Source organism: Durio zibethinus, chromosome 15, assembly GCF_047325235.1.
Source record: "Durio zibethinus cultivar Kanyao isolate XHJ-2024 chromosome 15, ASM4732523v1, whole genome shotgun sequence".
Lineage (NCBI taxonomy): Eukaryota > Viridiplantae > Streptophyta > Magnoliopsida > Malvales > Malvaceae > Durio > Durio zibethinus.
In genome coordinates this window covers 7840352-7863913 of record NC_143176.1, presented here as the reverse complement: position 1 = coordinate 7863913, position 23562 = coordinate 7840352, and the positions used below count along the sequence as shown (strand labels likewise).

General features: G+C 27.4%; 2 protein-coding genes across 3 annotated transcripts; both read right to left on the bottom strand.

Moving 5' to 3' along the window:
- Nucleotides 1-311: 311 nt before the first annotated feature.
- LOC111301734 (mitochondrial outer membrane protein porin 4-like) lies at nucleotides 312-9553 on the bottom strand. 2 transcript variants are annotated; one of them, XM_022897646.2, is made up of 7 exons: nucleotides 9306-9553; nucleotides 8307-8379; nucleotides 7773-7840; nucleotides 5664-5774; nucleotides 5409-5495; nucleotides 4698-4906; nucleotides 312-845 (listed from the first exon to the last, which is right to left on the bottom strand). In XM_022897646.2, exons 2-7 carry the CDS (start codon nucleotides 8350-8352, stop codon nucleotides 545-547), a joined length of 822 nt encoding a protein of 273 aa, XP_022753381.1. In that variant the 5' UTR covers nucleotides 8353-8379; nucleotides 9306-9553; the 3' UTR covers nucleotides 312-544. The 2 variants fall into 2 exon arrangements, with proteins under 2 accessions (XP_022753381.1, XP_022753380.1); XM_022897645.2 differs by having other exon boundaries at nucleotides 9311-9552.
- An 11736-nt stretch (nucleotides 9554-21289) lies between these two features.
- On the bottom strand, nucleotides 21290-22010 carry LOC111301968 (uncharacterized). Its single transcript, XM_022897929.2, has one exon. The coding sequence runs from the start codon at nucleotides 21874-21876 to the stop codon at nucleotides 21520-21522; it is 357 nt and encodes a 118-aa protein (XP_022753664.1). The 5' UTR covers nucleotides 21877-22010; the 3' UTR covers nucleotides 21290-21519.
- Between the last annotated feature and the right edge of the window lie 1552 nt (nucleotides 22011-23562).

The window sequence follows — 23562 nt, the reverse complement described above, 5'->3', positions numbered from 1 at the left end:
TACGGTGTAACTTCTACAAAAATGTCTAAAATGAAAAATCTGGATTACGTTATTTTTTTACTAAAAAATCTAAAATTAATAATCAGTGAGTTAAAATTTCTTAAAAAATAAAAAGTTAATAACTAATCTTAAAAGAATTAAATTATATAACTTTTTATGTCGATATAATTTTTTATTAAATTTATTAAAAAAATCTATTTTTACTGATTTTTTAAACAGATCCGATGAATCAAGGCAAAAAACTTCTAAAACAAATTGACAAATGCACTACTGCCAAAAAGATACAACCCACCCGACCTACAGCATTAACGTTCGGCAAGAAAAAGTGCTGCTGTGTTATCATTATAAAATTCTTCAAAATCGGGTTCAATTTTCCCACCAACCTTTTGGTAAAAACATTCATCAGCTCAACAACTGATCTTTTCTCTTAATTTTTCAATACAATAATCTGGGTAGATAACAACTCTCCCATGGGTTCGGGGTTAAAATATTGAATTCAAGCTGCTACTGAATGAGACCAAACAGATCTTCCTGGTGAAGGTAGTCAAGGCTTGAGAGCAAGGGCAAGCCCCATCTTAGGGGATGCATTGGTGGCCTTTGAATCATACTCCGCTGAGAAAGTTACGAGTGATTTGGGCCTCCATTCACGTTGGCATAGCATTGCAACCTTCCCATTGTCAGAGAACCGAGTTTTTATCACAGTAAAAGGATCCACAGCATGGGAACTTCCAATGGAGAAATTGTTTTCATAGGTGGAAAATCTATGAGTCATTTCAGCAGCAACAGAAGTGAAAGGGTTGACAGAATGGATATAAGATGCCTTCAGTGCCTGTCCTTTATCAGTCCTAAATAGAGAAAACCATGCATTCAGAAACTTAAAGGCAAGACCTTAATGGCAGCAGGAAAGCACGTAAAACAAGAAATGGGGCAGAAAAAGTGGACAAACAAATCGGATGTGCCATAGGAAGTCTGATAAGACATGTTCTAAATTTAACCTACAGAAACTAAGTCGCCTATAATCTTTCTTTCTTATTGTTAAATTGCTCATCACAATGACAGCAAATGGAACTCTTAAAGTCGCTGCAGCTAACTAGTTATTTAGTTCATCTCAATTGGCCCCATGCATCTTAAAATCTCTCTAAACTGTTCTGCATACTTATTTTTGCCTCTTCTAAATGATCATATCACACACCCTATTTCAATATCTCAAAGGAATCCAGATGAGGTTTACCACAATAATGATTGTCAATAAAATAAATTGGAATCTTAGAACTAGAAGAAACAAAAACCTCACAGATAGACTGAAAGTGTATATACTTGGTAAGTCAAACCAAGATAACCTTCAAAACAAAGAAAATATAGCTTACCGCACAAAGAATCACCAGATTTAGACCATCTGTCAAGCATGATACAACAACAAAACTCATCAAACTCTTTGCAGAAACCTATATCAAGATTGCTCACATCTTCTCTAAACTCTTTACAGCAGATTAAATCATGATTGCCCCTTCTCTAAGTTACATGAAATACAAAAAAATATCAATATTGATAGTAACCATCTCTAATTGCTATGTCTCCATGATGCAGAAAACATAAACAATAACAAGAAAGATTTACTTCAAAGGAATCTAAAAGGAAATTATGATGGTCACTAATTTTCTAAACAAGTTCCATTTGGACCATTAAGCTTCTATTTATACAATTAGGTCACCGAATATCTCAATATGCAAGAAATTAGGTCATTCTAGTGTTACAAAGAGAAGAGACAGCTGATGTGGCCACCACATAAGCACCGAACTCAATGCCAATGAGTAGTAGGCTACTTTTTTCTTTTCTTTCTTTATATTCTTCCATTCTTCCTTTTCCCCTCTTTTTTCTTTAGGTGACCTTATTTCCATGCACACTTCTTCTTTAAGGCAAATCAGTCACTAGTACTTACATGAGAATCCTGCACGCACACACATGATAATTGACATTTAAGTTTAAGAAGACAAAATGTGTGGATTTAGGATCACCCTTTTTCTTTTACTAATCACAATGTCCCTAACTTAAGCAGCCCCTTAACTCTCTGCCCTCCCTCAAGTCATACCTTTTGACTCTCTCTCTCTCTCTCTCTAACACCTTGGAACCACTTTTTTTGCAACCCAAATTTAAACGGGTTACACCAATTTCTTAGCTAAAAACATGCGTGCAAAATACAAACATCTTGATCACTTGATTTTGATTCTTTGATTCAAAGGTGTTGCACTGATTACTAGATGTATTAGCTAGCAGACTCCATTATATTTTAATTTGACCCAACTTTGTAATGTCTTCAACCAAAATTCACCAAATGTCATTTCACATGAGTAGGTTGTGTTTATTTGAGAGTGGAAAGATAGGGATGTCGGCACAAGGGGGGTTAGGGTTAAGACATTCAGGCTTCTAGAGGATAAAAGAGGAGAGAGAACACAAAGTCAAAGAGGACGGTGGCAATAAGTTGAAATAGAGGGCAAAAACTGAGAGAGGTTGGGCCATTGCAAATTCAGCCCAAAACAAAATTTGGCCAAAAAGAATGACAGACAAATTAACTCTCTGTCACTCACTTTTAATGAACAAAATGGTGGAAGTACTGGATTTCTTACATACCAAACTTGGAGAGAAAGGTTGGATTGAAGTTTAGAGATCCACATGCATTTATTGAAAGACCAATGACTCCCAGTCGATTTACCCAAATCTAAATCTAAAGCATTTGAGGCTTATTCGAAATTGAAACCTTTATAGAGGCTAGAATATTGTCAATGGATAGTTATGAGCGTGTAGCACTCCCAACAATCAATTTTCATCAATATTGATCTTTTCCACTTCAAATCAATTATCAAAGCTGTTTACCTTTCTACCTATGCCTAAAATTTGTATCCCCCCTCCCCCCCCCCAATACACAGACAAATAAATTAACCAATTTTTGGCAAATAATAATCCTTGGAGCAGCACATGAACCAATGTGTGTTCTCGAAGCAGCAGTTTTCTGAAATCTACCATGACAGGAGGGGAAAATAAGAGCTATTATTAGTAGGGTTCAACTCCTATTTTATGAGGAAACTATGAACCAAAAAAAAAATGCATCAGGATATTGGGAGTTGACCATCAAGCATTTTACAAAGTGGGAATACAAAAATTTGCATGAATTAATTCTTCTATTATTCCTAAAACTTGAAGAAGAAAGAAAACAAGCCTGTTAGTCTCATAATAAGTCACAGAACATTATAACTGGACATATCACATTTACTCGATTTACCAGTAAACAACAGAGATTTCCTGTCCATTAGTGTACTCCTAAGAAAGGCAGGCAAAGGAAGTATTGGGCTATTCTATGCACCATAGAGAAAAGGAAAAAATCCGTTCTTTAAAGACTTCCAAATAAAACCACAGTTCACTTTGAGGTCCAGTTCATAGCAATTCAATGTCATTCAAAACATTGTCTTGAAAGCTTAATCACAATTGTCAGAACCTATTACAATGACATGTAGTTATAGCATAACAATCAAAATTTAGATATATTTGCATTGCCTTGCATTAATTTATACTGCACGCCTTTGTAGACAATAGTTTAAACTGTACTACGATGGCTAATAAGTAGATATTCCTGTACTCCATGCACAAATTACATTGGACTTTCTTAAGAGATGACAATTAACACCAAGTATACTCTTACAAAAATTCCCATTACTCAACCTACCTTAACCTTGGTTGGTAAATTTAAAAGACAAACAATTTATTCTAAAACAGAACAATCACTATTTAGGTATTAATCAATTGATTCAAAGGGAGGGAGAGAGAGAGAAGCCTTTTTCTAAGAGTACCCGAAGTTCGCCTTCCTCCACAAGTAAATGTAATATCTTCTTTGTTTTTTCCCCTTTCAATATTTTTCCATGACACCAAAAGAAGAGGCATTTCACTGCCAACTCTCTGATTTGATCAAAAGTAAAAACTAAAATGTTTTTTTTCCCATTCAGTATTGGAGATCCCTGTTAAAATTTAAGCCAGTTGGGCTCAAAACTAAAACCATGCTGACTAAGACAAAGGATATTTTATGGAAAATACCATGGACATCACTTGTAAGATCAAAAGCCATATATCAGAATAGGGAAAACAGTAGAAACAAGTCCTAAGACAGAAACATGAAGCCAGCAACTCCCTCAAAGAAGGGAGAATTGCTGTCACAAATGGGTTTCTAAAGGCATATAGATATGCTACAATAATTTAGAATTATCAATTGTAATATTGTTTAGCATCATATACGCTTCTTTGCTTCAATTTGATTTTTGCAAAAAACACACACCAGATTTTCTCTGTTTTTCCTTTTTGATTAGTCAGGTTTTTTCTTTTTTCTTTTTCCTTTGATATAGCAATAAGTCTTGACTTAGTGAATCTTGTTTATAAGTACATGAGAGTACAACATTGGTTGTGATCTCCTTAAAAGATAAAATGCACTTTGAAAGATATAAGAATAGGTGCAATGCAACCCATATGTAGGATCATCTTGATCCAACTTTAGCTCTTCTACAATTCTAGCAAGATCGTATAAAATAATTGCTCATGATGTAGCACTTGTCAACTCAACTTAAGGCATCAGCATAAGCAAAGACACAACCACACAAACACACAAGATAAAAAGAATAAATATCTCCTTAGGTAGATGGTCTAGAAGTACTTACAGTAAAAGTGCAACAGAGAAATCTGGCTTGTTCAAGCCAATCCCAGCAGTGTACTTAGCACAGGAAGCAGAAGCTGTGTCAAATCCAACTTCACCACCCAAAGAAAGCTCCTTGCTTCCAATTGTTGCTGAAAGCTCCAATAAGGGAGTTGGATTCAGGCCAATGCTAGAATCAATGGCTGCATGAGGATGAAGGTATTGGACATCCAGCTGAGATATGATGCATTGAAAGAATCAGAGATCTATTTTCTCAAACACAAAATTATATTACCAACATTCAACAAATTGCTAGTTTGCTACCATGAACAGGTAAATTTAGTAGATATAAACCATCCAAGCAGGTCCACATAATAGTAAGCAATGAGACAGAAAAGTTCCATCAACCGATTTGCTTTTATAAATTTAACTTTTTTCTTTCCAGATAAAATGAAACTCAGAAAGAAGAAGCTAGGTACTGTACACGAAAAGGAGCCATAATAAAACAATAATTATCTCAATTTCAACCTTGATAAATTTGTAGTAAGCAAGAGAATTGGAGTGGTCAACAGTCAGAATCAATGTAAACATAATCTCCACAACATGAAAAATGCATACCAAATAAATTTATAAAAATAAAATAAAATAATGCATCTAAAACACTGTGCAATACTTAAGTTACCATGTGACATTGACACTATCATTTTCCTTATACGGTTAACACTGATGCACTGACCTTGCCAGACTTGTGATCAGGTATTCTGAAACTTAAAGCAGCTTTGGAACATGGCCAGACATTAGTGATGGTCACTTTTGTAGACACCTGCAGAACAAATAAATAAAACATGAAGCTGAAAAAGAGTAAAGCTATTGAGATTACAAAAATAAATATTTAACACCATCCTCCAAATACAAATAGGAGATGCACAAAACTGAATCACAAATATGGAAAAGCCACAAATGGTAGTCTTAAAAGCGAAATCTTCCATACATTAGAATAGGTATCAACTTTCAAATCCACTGTAGTATTTCCACTCTTGTACACAGTGTTTATGTCTCCAAAAAAATTTTGGTCCTTCTTGAGTCCTGTAGCTGTAAGTCCCTGCAAAAACGTTTTAAGATTGACATCAGATGACATAACAATCAAGTTGGTGGAAATTTAAATACAGTATTTTAAGATAACAAAACAATGAAGATTGTTTTGTTCGGTTTTCATTTTTCCTTTTAAAGGAAGTTATCAGTAAGAACTGTTTTGTCCATGTTAGAATATGTTGATGTAAAAGTGAATAGGATATCACAACCTTGAAAGTAAATACTTTTTGCAATCTCCAAATTCTGTTGATCTATTCAGAACGAAACTATTAGGAATTTGGTTTCTTGAGGCATAGATACCGACTGTTCTGCTCTTTTTTAGCTCCCTCTCCCCTACATGGTGTCTCTAGCTCTCCCTGGTTCTTGAATTTCTTTTTATTCCATGCTTCATAATCTTTGACTACCCACTGCTGGTTTCTCTAATTTCCTTTGCAGCCAAACTATCATATTTCTAATTTCCAGACCTTCAACCCTAAGTCCACCAAACTCAAATCATTCTTAGACCAACCTTAGACAAAGTGTTTGCAAAAATATGAAAATTACTTAGAACAACAGAAGAAAGAAGACAGATGACTTAATAGATGAAATAGTTATGTTGTACTATGTTACTTGGACTCGGGAGTTGGTGTTCAATACGTATGAGTTCAACACTGATACTTCAAATTTTTTCCAAGTTTTCCCCTATATTTGGAAGCATACAACCATACCCCTTTCCATCAAATATATGTTGGACAAGAGTAGTTTAAGGGGGGGTTTGGTTCATGGAATCTTAGATTTCGGAGGAAAACGTGATCCCCAAGAAAGTGTGATTCTGGGGGAAGTGTGCTTTTTCATGGCATCCCATTTTTAGATTCTTGTGTTTGGTTGGGGGGAATACGAGATTACTTAATCATGTATTTTCACTATAATGTCTTTTACTACATAATAAATACAACAATACGTCCATTACCACATTAATTTCATCCAAGAAACGCAGTATTTGAGCAGCCCATTATTAAAAAAAAAAAAATAGTTATCAATTACTGCATTAATTTCATCCAAGACACGCAGGAAACGCAGTAATTGTACAAATACGATGAACAATTGCTGCGTTTAGCTTCAAAGAAACATAGTAATTGACAAACCATAATAAATGCTCATTAAATCAAAAGCCATCAAGTCAAACATATGAAAAAAATGCCAAATACTGCATAATGTAAGGAACAATATCCATTATATTTTAAAGGAACTAAAATTGATTATTTAACCTCTTATGGGAAGAAAATAAAAAGAAGTTCAGAGATTGAACCAAGAGAAATTGAAATGGCAGAATTTATATGGTATTTGTTTCTACATCCATACAAATTTTTAACAATGTCACCCATTTCAATTTTCAACTAAAACTTAGGCCACCCATAATCATACAATGTGATACTTACCAATTCCATTCCTTAAAAAAAAAGAGTAATGACTAGCAATAAAAAATTCAAATAATTATGAAGGCTTGTAGTGTTGGTTAAAAGACATAATGCTTCACATATACATGCACAACACAAACATCTAAGCACTAGAGAACAGCAAAAAGTATTATCATTCAATAATTTATTCCAAGTACATAAAATTGGAAAATTCCTTGAGAATAAGTTGCTCTTCTTCTATGTCTCAAAGATTGCAGTGCAGGAAGAGGTTCTATCGTTAATGTGCTGGGGAAGACCATTAAAAAAAAGGCAATTTATATAAGGCCAGGCCAAGCATCCCATGAGCATATTGCTAACATTTGAAAACTAAAGAGATAATCATTCTGCCAATATTTAACAAACTAATTATGTATTCTAAGCTACTTCAAAAAAAAAAACTATATATTCTCAGCAATAACATCAATGGCATATTAAATCCTTGCAAAGCAAAAGATTAAAGCAAAAGGTTTAAGTTACCAAGTAGATCAATTAAGCTGTGGCCAAAAAATAAAAACTAAATCGATCAAGCAGCTCAATAAAAAGGATCAACAACTTTTAAGGGGGAACAATACCATTCCAGTGGAGCTCAGCATTGAGAGAGTGAATTTCTGGTCAAAGATGTAATCTTTTGTCAAGAGGTCTGCATAACACATTTATAAATGAGTACAATCTACAGGCGAAAGCAAATAACAACAGGTTTCAAATATCCCATGTCTGAATGAAAAGGCAAGTGAACAACTATGAATAGAATTGATAGGCACCAAAAGTTACAAATAGCATGAAAAGTTCCCGAAAATCTCCTACTAAAAAAGGCAATTCATTACATCAGTAAGATAGAAAGTAAAAATGATCAGTTAATCTTAACAGTGTAATAGTAAGTTAGTAACCAATTGTTTTGGTTGTCTGTCACATATACAACATTTTTTTTGTTTGTTAGGTGTTTGGCAAAAAATAACTGCACTAATCTTCCCTATTCCTCCATTGCAACCATCTCCATGCCTCCAAAAAAGCTGCTTGCCAGCTCCACTACACATTAAATCAGATTGACTTGCCAATAAACATTAACAAGTCATTTCTAGTAAAAGAATTAATATAACAAGCGATACCTTTGGCTTTTTTGCCCAAATCTACAAATGGAGCCGGTCCAGCCATCTTGATAGATAAATAATCAACCACAGCCTGAAAATACCATCAAGATAAAATCATCACTTCATCACTGGAAGACATCTATTTTAGAGGAAAACAAATCATATAGCAAATGCATGTGAAATTATAATGATACTTTTCTAGTTCGTAATTCTTTTCACATGTTGCATTAAGAAAAAATACTTTTCGCTTAACAAATCAAACTTTTACTTAGCCACGAATGTCAAACACTTTTGTTATCCATGAAAGTCTTACTTTTACTTATTCAATTCTTCAAAATAACTTTGATTCAGTATCCAAATATAATTTCAGCGTTTGTTAATAGAAAGCAAGTGTCTAAAGCAGCATGCAAATGGAGAAGCTAAAATTTTCGCTTCTACAAAGGATAGGACTATCGGGGAGGGTAACAAAGCCCCATTTATCTTTACTTTGCTACTTGAATTTTGCTTTCAAGAAGCTGCTAAAACAACAACACTCAATTCTGCCATAACCATCCTTTATAAAAGTAAATTCGTGCATTTTCTTCTGCAAAAATATATAGTACAATTTTTAAATTTTCATTCTTCAAAATTTTAATTTCTTTTGTATCCAATCACGTTTGTTGCGTCTTTCATCCCTACACCAAAAAAAATGTAACAAAAGCAACAAGCTAACAGTACCTAAATCAATGCCAGATTCATCATCCAGTTCTACGAATTTAAATTATATTATTTAAAAAAAGCTTTACAAGCCGAAATGCCAGCAAAATAGATGAACAATGAAAGAGGAAAAAATTTTAAAATTGAAGAGATTACGGCTGCGATAACACTTCGTTATATGAATCAAATTAGCTATACCAGTTCAAAAATTACATCCTAATCAAATAAGGTTTCAAAACACTCCCATCTAGATTCACTTCAAAACTTTAGTAACCTAATCACTAAAACAATAGCTGTTACGAATCAAAAAGGAAGAAAGACCTTACGAGAAAGATTGTGCAACGAGAAGAGACGATCGGCGACGAAAACCTAAAACGGCTGCTTCGACACCGCTCAGGGGAAAGCTACGATATTATTTAAAATGAATTTCAGTGTGTTGAAATGATTTTCAAGTCCAAAGGTCAAATTGGGTAGACTCTCAATAGGGGCGCGGTTTTAGGTCACTTTTTGAAAGGGGTGCTGAATCTTGGGTTTCGGTCGTAATATATCGAACTTCAAATTAAGTGATGAGAGAGCAGGATGTCTCATAAGTTAAAGGGTAAATATTAAAAATATATATAATTTTATTTAATTTATTAATTTAATAAATAAAAATTATATATTTTTTAATTTAAGAATATTAATTTATTTTATGAAATTAAATTAATTAATTACATTTAATAATTTATTTTTTTATTTTTTTATCATTACATTTACAATTATTAAAATTTTTTTTGGATAAGACATTTTAAACACATTTTGCATCTAATAATATGAATTTTATAATTATTTTCATCTCTTTACATTAATAATTTTTTTATTTAAAATTTTTTATAATTATTTTCATCTCTTTTAACTTAATAATATTTGCTTTATTTTAATTTTTTTTATGTTTGATTTTACTTTCCATTTTATTTAGAATTATCATAAAATTTTCTTAAGGTATTACGATAGCTCTAGCCTATTTTACATTAATGATATTAATTTTACGATTATTTTTCACTTTTTATGTTAACACTTATTTTTTATTTGAAATTAATTTTTTTTATATTAATAATTTTTAATTATCAATTTAATTATTTACATTATAATAATATGTTTTTATACGTATTCTTATATTTTATTTCATTTAAAATTATCACTACTTTTTTTTAAGGTATAACAACACTTCTAATATATTTTTATGTCAAATGATACAAATTTTATGATTATTCTCACATTTTTACATAAACACTTACTTTTTGATTGAATTATTTTTTATTTATAATAATAATTTTTTTATGTCGTTAACTTAATTATTTATGTTAGAATAACATTTTTTTTACGTATGTTCTTACATTTCTTACATTTATAATTATTATAACTCTTTTTTAAACTGCTATGATAATTTTAAATTATTTTCACCAAGTGATATTGATTTTACGACTATTCTTACTTTTTAACGTTAACACTCTTTTTTAGTTAAAAATTATTTTTAGTTTAATAATAATTTTTTTACATTGTCAACTTAATTATTGACATTACAATAATACCTTTTTATGGTTGTTTTTATTTTTTATTACATTTAGAATTATCACAACTCTTTTTTAGGGTATTCAACATTTCTAACCTATTTTAAACGAAATGATATCAATTTAATATTTATTCTCATCTTTTACGTAAACATTTATTTTTTGGTTTAGAATTATTTTGTATTTATAATAATAATTCTTTTATATTGTCAAGCTATTTATTTACATTACAATAATATTTTTTATACTTGTTCTTATCTTTTATTACATTTAAAATTATCACAATTTTTATTAGAATGTTACAATATTTTTAACTCATTTTATGCCAAACAATACCAATTTTACGATTATTTTCATATTTTTATATTTTGATACTTTGAACACATTTTATGTTAAGTTATACTAATTTTATGATTATTTTTACCTTTTTTTGTAAATTCTTATTTTTTTATTTAGAATATTTTTTATTTATATAATAATTTTTTTATGTTTTCAACTTAATTATTTACATTACAATAAATGTTTTTACATTTGTTCATACCTTTTATTATATTCAAAATCATCATAATTTTTTCTTAAGTATTATAACATTTTGAATATATTTTATACTAAATTATACCAATTTGACTATTATTTTCACATTTTTTACTTTAACATTTATCTTTTAGTTTAGAATTATTTTTTATTTATAATACTATTTTTTTGCATTACAAAATCATTACGTTTTTATGTTTGTCATTACTTTTCATTATATTTAAAATTATTATAATTTTTTGTTAAGGTGTAACGATATTTCTAACCATTTTACATCAAATAATACTAATTTTATGATTATTCTCATTATTTTATGTTAACTCTTATTTTTTGTTTAAAATTATTTTTTTATTTTTAATGACCAATTTAATTACTTATGTTATAATAATATCTTTTTACGTTTGTTGTTACTTTTTATTACGTTTAGAATTATTATAATTTTTTTAAAAGGTGTTACAATATTTTCTAACATTTTACGTCAAATAATACTAATTTTACGATTACTCTCATATTTTTGTATTAACACTTATTTTTTGGTTTAGAATTATTATTTATTTATAATAATTATTCTTTCATTTGTCAAAAATAATATTTATGTTAAAATAATTTTTTTATGTTTGTTCCTACTTTTTATTACATTTAAAATTATCACTACTCTTGGTTAAGGTGCCACGACATTTCTAATCTAATTTATGCTAAGTGACACCAATTTTACAACTATTCTTACCTTTTTACGTTATAACACTTCTAACATACTTTACATCAAATGATTTCAATTTTATAATTATTTTCATATTTTTATGATAATATGTATTTCTTTTTAGAATTATTTTTATTTATAATAATAAACTTTTCATGTTATCAGTCTCATTATTTATATTACAATAAAATCTTTTATGCTTGTTCTTACCTTTTATTATATTTAAAATTATCACAATTTTTCTTAAGGTATTATGATATTTCTAATATATTTTACACCAAATGATATCAATTTTACAATTATTCTCACTTTTTTATGTTAATACTTATTTTTTGATTTATAATTATTTTTATTTATAATACTATTTTTTTACATTATCAATTTATTGTTACTTTTATTATGTTTAGAATTATTATAATTTTTTCTAAGGTGTAATGATAATTCTAACAATTTTACATTAAATAATACCAATTTTACAATTATTCTCACTATTTTATGTTAATTTTTTTATTTAAAATTATTTTTTATTGGTAATAATAATTTTTTATATTACCAATTTAATTATTTATGTTACAATAATAATTTTTTATGATTATTGCTACCTTTCATTATGTTTAGAATTATTAAAAACTCATTGTTAGGGTGTTACAACACTTCTAACTTATTTTACATTAAATAACATCAATTTTACGATTGTTATCACATTTTTATGTTGCAATGCTTCTAACATATTTTACACTTAATGATACTAGTTTTATAAGTATTCTCACCTTTTTATGTTAACACTTATTTATCTATTTAGAATTATTTTTTAGGTTAGGATAATAGATGAAATTCCAAAAAATCTAGCAAAAAAGAAAAAGGAAAAGCTGATGACATTTTTAAAGAAATAAAAAATAAAAGGAAGAAAAAGTTAGAGAAAAAAATAAAAGAAGTCATAAAAAAATCAAAAAAAGAAGAATCTTAGCAGTTTTAAAATACTTTTTATTTTATTTAATAAATAATATTTAATGTTAATTAATTAAAATTAAGTTAACAAGTTAATAGGTAATTAATTATTTTTACACTTAAAAAATAATCAATGGTTTATATTAATTCTTGTATATCTAATAGTTATTATTTAATGATCTTATAACAAAGTCAAAAATTTTAAACTTATTGTAAAAATTCCCATGAATCTTTGATTTGATTAGAGATTTTTGTTATCAAAGTTGGCTAGGGATTGTGATGTTAATATGTTATTGGTATGTGAGATATGGGGTGTCACTGTCATGTCAAATTAGGCCAAAAGATATGAGTGATACTATTTACACCCCAAGTTCTTCTCTTTACACCCCATTAGTATTAACATCTATTAGTTTTTCTCTTCACACCCTAAAACAAACACACATTTACTAAAAAATCCAAACACCCATATCCTTACACCTCCATTTTCTTCAACCAAAAACCCTAAACCTTTTAAGGATTAAGCCCCAAATCAAGCCCCAATCATCCATTTGACATTAAATAGCTTAGAATTATAGGTAAATCATTTATATTTTTTTATTTTTTCATTTGATTTTGTATTTAATTTCAAAAAATTTAAGATTTTAAGTTTTTGGGTGTAATTTTAAGGTGTGATTCGAGCATTCTATAAATGAATTTCTAAAAATTGTTGAAGATTTCAAGAAATGGATGTCTGAAACATCTTCAATGTATCGAAAATTTATTTTTGAAATCCTTTAAAAATTTTTGGACATCCATTTCTAAAAACCTTTAAGAAATTTTAGAAGTGTATTTCCAGAAATTCTCAATAATTTTTGGACATTCATTTTCGAAATCCTTCAAAAACTTTCGAAAATGAATTTTCGATACATAATAATTTTATACTATAAGGAACATTAACCATGACAATATCATTAATAGACTAGTAAATCTAATAATAGAGACCTCTAATCTTTCCGCTACCAAGAACTGTCCATTTAATAATGTTTGCAACATTTTTATAATTCTAACAAACGCGCATCTAAAAGAAATCGTTAACTGTGAAGAGACGCTTGTGCAAGTTAGTTGTAGTATCATGTGCAATAGAGTGTGATTATCTTATTACACATGGTGCAATAGCCATTTACATGACCTTTTCTTCACAATTATCGATTCTTTTCATATGCATATTTGTTAAAATTGAAAAAAATATTACAAACATTATTGAACGAATTGTATGATCGAAAGATTAGAGGTTTTTACTACCAAATTTAAATAGCTTATACCTTAGAGAAGTTATTAGAGATCTATTTTGAGATCGCAAAAAGAGTCATTCGATATTCTCACATCTAACACTGATCAAGAGATTACAACAAGAAAATTGAGGTAAGAATTACTTTTGAAAATGAATTTTTGAATAATTATAATGCTTTTCAAAAATGTATCTTCGAATAATTACAATGTTTTCCAAAAATATATTTTTGAATAATTGTAATACTTTATAAAAATGTATTTTTTGGTATAATAAAATATTTTTCAAAAATAAAATTTTAATACATTAAAAAATATTCAAAAATGAATTTTTAATATCTAAGTAACAATAGATTTGAATGACGAAAATATAATTAATTAATGGTTATTTACGTAATTTTTTTAAAAATTAATTTTTTGAGATATATTGGAAAAATTTTGAAGTGCAAATAGGGATGGCAACTGGTCGGGTCGAGGCGGGTTTTTGCTCGCCCCGAACCCGACCCGATTTTAAATATACAATATCCAAACCCGTACCTGACCCGATAATTTTTTTATTTTTAATACCCGAACCCGACACGACCCGATATTTGTATAAAATCAAATCCGACCCGACCCGACCCGAAATTAATAAAATATTATTTTAAATATAAATATAAAATTAAATATATATAAAAAATATATATAATTAAATATAAAATTAAATATAAAATTAAAAAAATAATTTTTTTATATATATCGGGTAGGGTAGGGTCGGATTTGCTTAAAACCCGACCTCGACCCGAACCCAAAATTTTTTTTACTCTATCCGATTCGATATTTAATTTTTTAAAAAAAAAATTGACCCTAAAAGGTCAAGTCGAAATCTGACGAAATCGAATGATTTTGCCCGCACTAGGTGCAAATAGCACCACGTAGAAGATATTAGAGGTTTGTATCAAGGAAAAGACGTGAGCAGAAGGGCGAAGATTAAATGACGTTGGTGTCCTGGAATTGGTGGCTACTGTCTTTTGCCTTGCTGGCTCGTTTGAATCTTTTCTTCTGGAGGATTCTTTCGTGATATTAGAACTACCCATTTGACTTTTCATCCCGTAAGCGTAAGGAACGTGATGGGAACGAAAAAGCTTCAAGTGCTTTGAGGCGAAAGGCATGAAACGCTGTTTGGTAATTAAAGCACGATAAGATAATACAACATATAAATAATGTAAAAAAATTAAAGTGATATAATTTAATTTTTTAACAAAAATTATATTTATGGTAAATAAAATAAATATTTTATATTTTATATTTTTATATTAATATAAATTATCACATAATTTTCATAAAAAATAAAATAAATTATTTTTATAATACCTAAAGTTTGAGGTACGTATCGTTTTATTCTCTCAATTTTAAAAAAATATTATTTTTTACCTTTAATTTTATGATAAATATTTTTTTTGTTTAGTTTTAGGATAAAAAAAGAAGTTTGTGTCTTGAAGATGAAAATTACCTTTTTTTTAAAAAAATTATTCATTATTTGTGTAAAACACATAATTAGATTATAAATCATCATATATTTATCATTTATTTTATAATATTTCATTATCATAAAATATTTATTCAAAAATCAAGTTTTTTAGTTATAAAATATTAGTATACAAATTTTAATAAAATATTATAAATTTTACATTATCACTTACTAATAAAAAATGATAAATTTAATTTTATAGATTGAAAGCAGAGATTTTCATAAATCAAACCAAATCTGGATGACTCTTTTAGAGTCTTATTCAAGGTCTTATTTTATTCATCAATTAAAAATTTGAACAGGCTCATTTTACTATTAAAAATTTAAAATATTAAAAAATATTTTTATATTAATATTTTAATATTTGTAAAATTATTTTAAAATAAAATTAAATAAAATATTTTATTAATAAAATAATAATTTGATCAAGTCAAGTTTCGACTTTAAAATTATATTCAAAACTCAATTCAAGTTGAGCTTAACTTATAGATCTTGTTGACAACTCAATTATGGATAAGTTTAGCTGCAAACTTAATAAATTTTTAATCGAAAAATATTAATTAATTTAAAAATTAGCATCACAAAATAACAATAAAATTACATCATAATTAAATATATATAAAAATAAAATTTACTCCTTCTGTCCCATTTTTTTGTCCATCTTTTATTTTTGGATGTCTCAAAATTACGTCTTATTTTTTTTTGGAGCATTTAAAACTCTTATTTTTTATACTTTAAAATTATTTTTTATGAATTTTTTACTTTTTTGACATTAAAAGTAATGAAACTTTACTTTTATTAAAAAAATTTTAAATTTAATATTAAATATATTAAAGTCAAAATTTTTTTTTTTTAAATTTGGTAAAAGTCAATACATGATAAATATTTTGGGTCAAAAGGAGTATCAAAATTTTATTTTTCATAATTATTTTATCTCTTAACCTTAAAGTTATAATATTATCAATCCATTATCCTACTTTGTAATTTTTCTTTTATCTTTTCATTTAACCGTTCAACTAACACTTTGAGTGATAGGAAGATCTTTTCATTATAATCATCAAAATATAGGCACTAATATGTTACTTTTTAAAATTTAAAGACCAAAACAATATGCACATCAAAATTTAGAAATCGTAAAAATAATTTATTTTATAAAATATATTATAAATATACTAATTATTAATATTTTATATGACAAAAATATAAAATTATCATATTACCATTGTCTTGTGTCTTTGGTAGGAATAAGAAAAAAAATCGAGAAATATGAAACGGATTCGAAATTATAATGTTCGATTCGGTTCGATTTGGATTAATTTTTTTCTTATATGATTCGAATCAAGTTTGGATATTACATATATATATTAGGTTTAGATTGAATTTTGGATTGAAAGGTAAAAAATTAAAAACAGTTGAACCGAACCGAATTATATATATATTTGTTTTTATATATATACATTTTAATTTTTTATAAAATAAAAATAATAATTTTATATCAAAATCTAGTTAAATATATTAAACATTAAAATAACATATAAAAATTAAAAAAATTAAAAATTAAAAATCAATAAACCGAATCAATAAAATTTGGTTTGGTTCGGTTTGGATCGAATGAAGATTCATTTCGAATTTGGATCAGATTTTAAATTTTTATAATATTATGTAATATTCAAAAAAATCGAACCGAATTCGATCAAACCGAATCGTTATCACTCCTAGTCTATGGTTTGATATGATATATCAAAAAATTCATAGAGAAATATATTATAAATTAAAGGATGTGTCAAATAATTCTAATTTAAAAAAATTAAGAGATCACGAAAATATTAATACGATATGTAAATAAATAATAAAAACTTTAAAGTAAAAATTAAATGTGTCACATTCAAATTATTCAAAACGATACTTTTCAAACCTTTTAGTTTTAACATTCTTTATTAATATGATCATTTATAATTAAAATTAAATAATATTAATTCTACGAATCCAAGGTTATTTCATGTTTAATTTTGATTGGGGACATGCAGCTTCTAAACAAAAGCATATGGAATCTATTTAATAACCACTCTAGCATAGTAGGTGTTAAATTCCAAATATTTCCCAATGACTAATTTTCATGAAGCAAGACTTGAGAAGTATCCTAAACAAGTAAGCGCATTCATTACCGTGTCTTGTATGATGAAAAGAATTTCATTGCAGATATTAGCACTCAAGATGTCTGATTTGAAAATACTTTTGATCATGCAAGACATGGGACTGAGTGGGCTTGCTTGTTACCTAAATAAAAATGATATTTGAGATAAAAATCAAATTTGGTAGGGGTGACAAATGCTTGTATTAACAATCATCTCATCAATAATTGTCTCATTAAACCTAAACATGTTTATTTAGAAATAAGAGGAAGAGAAATTACGACTTTGTTTATAAATTTCCTTTTTGCACATATTTGTATATAGATATTGATTTTGAAATTTAAAACATTTTTAATTTTATGTTGAATATATAAATCAATAGTCATATGCATATATTTATACAAATTACTTATGCATATTTAAGAACTTATTAAATATTTCAAAACTGTTTACATGCCTAACAACATATAACAAGAAATGAGATTAAAATAATCACATTATCAAATATACATATTTGGTAGGTTTTGTATATTTTGGATATACATATCTATTAAGTTTTTATGTTACTAGATATGTGTATCTGATAATTTATAATTGTTTTTGGTTGTGCATTTTGGTAAATTAAAATATTTATTGAAATGCATATTCGGACCTTTTACGTTATCGGATATGCATATTCGATAACATAAAGAATTTACCAAATATGCATATGTTTGATAATGTAATATTATTTCTAGATATGCTTACATGGATGTTATGAAAAGAAGAGGATAAAAATGGTGTATAAAGGGTAGAAAAGTAATTTGATAAAAGATAATTAAATAATTTTATTTAAAAATAATTTTATAAAAAAAAAGGTGTGAAGAGCTTTAGTGGGGTTTTTTAAAAGCACCCTTAGCAAAATGAGTTTTTTAGATATTTTGGTTTGCTATTATGATAATAGTAGTAATAGTGGATTCAAGATTTTTATTGAGAGTATTTACTTATAATATATATATATATATATAATTATCAATAAATTTATCAATTTTATAATATAAAACATATCAAAGCAAAAAAATATCTTTTAAATTTTCTTAATTTTTTAATTTTAAAATGTTCATAAACGTTTTAATGAAACATGTAAATCCACCTCTAAGTAGTAATGCATATATTATGAGCAAGGGCGGATGATAATAGTGGCCCCCCCCTAAAAAATTTTGAAACCCCTATTACCATTTATATATTTATATTAAATACATCTAAATTGATCCTGTAAACTAAAAGTGTTAATTTTATTATTTTTTGTGTTTTATAAATTAATTTTGTCCATTGTAATTTAAAAGATGTTCAAATCACATTGATATTTGTTTAGATGTTATATCCAACAATTATTATTTGTAAATTCTTAAAATTAAGAGATTTGTCATAAATTTTAAATTACAATCAAAATGAACTTAATAAAATTTAAATTAATATTTTAATTTTCTCAATAAGATTTAAGTTTTCAACCAAGTACCAAATATGCTTTTTCTTTTTTCTTTTTTTTTTTAGTACAAGGTCAAAGTTAAGGAGATTTAAGAAAAGGAAAAAGGAGATTTAGTTTACTACAACTCCTTTTCTCCATATATGTGTGTATTTATTTATTTATTTTTACTTTAATCTCTATCGCATGTTGTTGTAGTTCTTTTTTCAACAAAAATAATATTGAAACTAATTTACAAAATGATGGAAAAATAATAAATTTCTAGTCTCAAAATTTCATCTTCATTCTTTTAAAAGAATATTTAGTTTTTTGTTTTGATAAAATGTTTGAATATAAATGATTTATTCATACATTTTTATTTCAATTTTAAATTATCAAAAAATAAAAAAATTCTCATAATTCATCGATAGATTGTGTAATTACTAATTCAAAAAATTAATTGTAAATCATGTGTTTGTTAAATGTATAATGTTGTCATAATAATATTTTTGTTTTATAATTTTATAACTTATCATATTTTTATTAGTATATTGTTTGCATATTTATATATTTATATTTATAAATATGATAAAATAGACCTTAAAAAATATATATTATATAATATTAATTAATCCTTCAAAATTATATATCAAAATCCGTTACTGACTATAAGAAGCTTATAAGATGCTATGTAAAGTTCGGATCCGGAGGACTTATATGGGGATTTTGGGTTCAGAGAGCTATCAAAAACTATAGAAAAGGATTTGGACGACGGTAAAATAAAATCTAAGTTTTCATGTGGAGAATAAGTCATGGGATTCTATTAGTCATGGTTAATCTTGCAAACCGCGGCTACAGGTGGAGAGAATTCTAATAATAATAATAATAATCTCAACCTTCGTTCAATTTGTGCAAGTCATAATAATTTTTAATTACTCTATAAAAGAAGTCATGCCCTCTTTGTCCTTTTATTAGTTTCTAAGTTTGATTTTTTGCGCTTAAAATGCATTAATCTGACCTTTTCAAATTTTAAATTATTATTCATTTAAATTTGAAAATTTTACTCTTAAAAACTTTTAAGATAATATATAATTCCTACTTTTAAAATGAAGAAAATTCATTTATATTAGTGTAAAATTAAAATCCATTTATGACCTTTCATTTTATTTAAATAAATAAATTTGAAAATTTTACTTTTTAAAAAGTTATCCAAATAAATTTAAATAAGCATTTTTTAGGAGTTACATTATCCAATTAAGAAGATTTTAACCAAAAAATTGAATATTCTATAACAACAAGGTTTTAATCACAATAAAATAAAAATTAATAACCTTAATTTCATAATTGAAGGCTTATTTTAATTTTTGAGTAAAATTCAAAACACTTATTTGAATATTATATTTTGATATAAACTTATTTGAATATTATATATATCCATGTAATCTTTTCTTTTAATCCCTACGGTTTTTTTTTTCTTTTTTTAAATCCAAGAGGTGTCTGGTATTATTCCTACATATCTAATGCATTTCAAATGTATCAAAGATACTTTGTAAAGGTTTTGGAAATTAATTAAAAGACATCTTACCCGACGGAAATTTTTACAAAACTTAAAGAGAATGTAATTATTAATTACATGAGAATCAGTAACGAAATTTTACATCTAATTTTGAGAAGGCCAACTACAATTATATATATTTTTTCATTTGAAGTATTTTATTAAATTCCTTTAATATAAAAGTTATATGCTAGAAATATGCTAATAAAAAATAACAAAATCATATAATTATAAGTTTTATCAATTCATAAATAAAAATATAAAAAATAAAATACATCAAATAAATAATTTAAAACTAAAAAATACATAAAAATAAATCAATTGTTAACATAAATTAATATATTTTTAATCCAAACTAGAAAAATAAAATATATCTTTAAAAGAATGAAATTGAAGCAATTTTTTATCTAAAGAAATCCCAAACCCAAGTGATAAAGAAATTGAAATTGTAAACGAAGTCGTACAGAAATTTTAATTTTTCTTAAATGATTGCATAAAATTAGATTACAAAAAAAAAAAAAAAATCAAACTAATTAGCAATATTAATTTAGGAATTCTTTAAATTTATATATATATATATATATATATAAAAGAGGTTTTCAAAAATTTTGGGGGCCATCCGCCGGTGATGAGAGCATGTTCCAAGAATATTATACAATTAATCTCTTAGAAACCAACCAAAATTTTCATGAAGAAAAAATAAATTGACAAAGAATTTGCAATAATGGAAAGCCTCTAATGAAATCTACAGGCTTCCATTACCAAATTCTGAGCATTGATATTACATTCACACTGTGTTTAATTACCAATCATCGAAATCTGTCCCCAAAGGCTCCAAATGTTTTTTTATTTTTCGTTCAACATAAATTAAAATAATGAAGCAATGAAAGAATGAATTAATTGTAGTCAAAGCTGTTCGCACGAAGGTATTTGAGCTGCAAAGAAACCTGCCTTTCCATCTGAAGTTGTCTATGAAAATTTGCTATGAACATCTCAGCTCTCTTATCAATATCGTCCTCCGATGGACAACTTGTTGTCCGAGCGAGTCTCCTAGAATGAGAACCCGAATCATCAGAATCATAGTCGTCCGCACATGCCCTCAACCCTGGCCTATCCGAGAAGCTCAGCCTCCGGCTGCTCGGAGAAGCACCAATCATGGAAGCAATACGCCATCGATTCATATTGAAATTTAGCAAGAATTTGACCTTCTTCATGGCCCTCCTCAGGCGGCTAAGCAAAGACCACTTTTCCATGGTATATAAACTATAAATTGAAGATGTCAATTCGTTTGCAGATCGATGAAGAAAAAAAAATATTGAGTGTTGCAAGGTGAAGGTTCAATTTGTTGGGCGAGGCTTAATATATTAGTAGAAGATAAGAACAAGTGGTTTATGGTAGGGGCTTTTTACAAAGAGTGAAGGAAAAGAAAGCTGCTGGGTAAGTTTGAAAGAAAAACAAAAATGCTCACAAAAATGGAGTTCCGTGTAAGGGTGACGGCAACACGTTGGAAATATACGCAAGATTAAGAGCATATATTTGGTCAAAAGTTTGATTGATTCTATTATTATAATAATCCTGTTAAGCATGTAAGTTACTTTAAGGAATAACAAGAAAACTTCTTTATACAAAATAAAGTTGGCAGCCTGAAACTTGACAACTAATCCACTAACGGTTCATTTGGATTCTACTATAGATGCGGTGGAATCTAAAAAGATTTTGGCCCCCAACTGCATCGACGGGTTGAATTTGGGTAGCACCCCAACCGTGCAATTGGGGCCAAATCCTTCACTGCTCCTTCAGTCTCCAATTGAAGGGGAAAAAATTCAGTAAATTACTGGATTTTAGAGCAGTGGATTGTTTTAGAGTAAAATTGAAAAAATAACAGGATTTTTAATTATGGTAGTTGATTATTTTTGATTCGTACTTGATTATCATATCCAATTTCATCATCATTGTTATGTTTGCTTTCAATCATTGATTTAATCTTATTTTTATAATATATTTCACCGCTATAATACTTAATTTCTCTATTATCATTATTCTTAATTTTGAAAATCAATTTTTTATACAAAGTAAAGTAAAACGAATTCTTTTACCAATAGTTCTGCCAATTTGCACTTAAAATTAAAGTTGTCTGGGCATCTTACAAAAAATCCTGTCAAAAATTTTTTTCTTTAATAAGTTTTGTTGATAAAATCCACTAAGATGGCAATATAAACTGAAAAGGGGTATGTATAATTTAATACTTGGAATCAGTATTTGTAACTAATCCGCTCACTTTGAGAGCCTTAGCCACCAATCTCATCAGTAAGTTGATTAGCAGTTGCTTGAGATTAACCTTTTTTATATACTACAATAATAATAATAATTAATCCATTCTGGTTCTCGTTGCCTGCGTCGGCTGACTCAGTCTGCTAAGCTGTGCTTCCTAATAAACCTCCCCGTGCTTTGATTCTTGAGTTAAAAGTTCAAGACTCCAACCTCCGAGCCATTGGTCAACTCTCTAAATCTCCTGATTAATGGCAACCAAGAAGTTAATGATTGGGTTAAGAGCAGAGTCTTCTTGCTTTAAGAAAAAGTTTGACTACTAAAAAAACCAAAACGTTTAAATGTATCAATTTGTTTGCATAAAACAAATAGTGCAGTTGCTTTGTGTAAAAGTGTTACCCGTTTGAATTGTAGCATTGGTGGGACGCAACCACTCACTTAAGCTACAAGAAAAAAAGTTTGATAAGGGAAGTGGAATGTTTAAGTACACGACAGTTCTAGAACTTTTAAGGGTTTGCTTGGTTGGTTAACACAACGTAGATAACATTCGATACGAGATGATTGTTCTAAAATTTACGATAATTTGTACTCATTATTTATTATAAGAAATCATATATTTAAGACTAAAGTTTATGTTATGTTGTAAATAATTGCTATTACTTTAACAAATT

Excerpts from the sequence above, each read along its gene's own strand:
- LOC111301734 (XM_022897646.2), bottom strand. The coding sequence starts at position 8,352 with ATGGCTGGACCGGCTCCATTTGTAGATTTGGGCAAAAAAGCCAAAG. Across the intron at positions 5,775-7,772 it reads TGCTGAGCTCCACTGGAATG|GGACTTACAGCTACAGGACT; the intron begins GTATTGTTCCCC and ends ACGTTTTTGCAG. Across the intron at positions 846-4,697 it reads TTCTCTGTTGCACTTTTACT|GACTGATAAAGGACAGGCAC; the intron begins GTAAGTACTTCT and ends TTCTCTATTTAG.
- LOC111301968 (XM_022897929.2), bottom strand. The coding sequence starts at position 21,876 with ATGGAAAAGTGGTCTTTGCTTAGCCGCCTGAGGAGGGCCATGAAGAAG.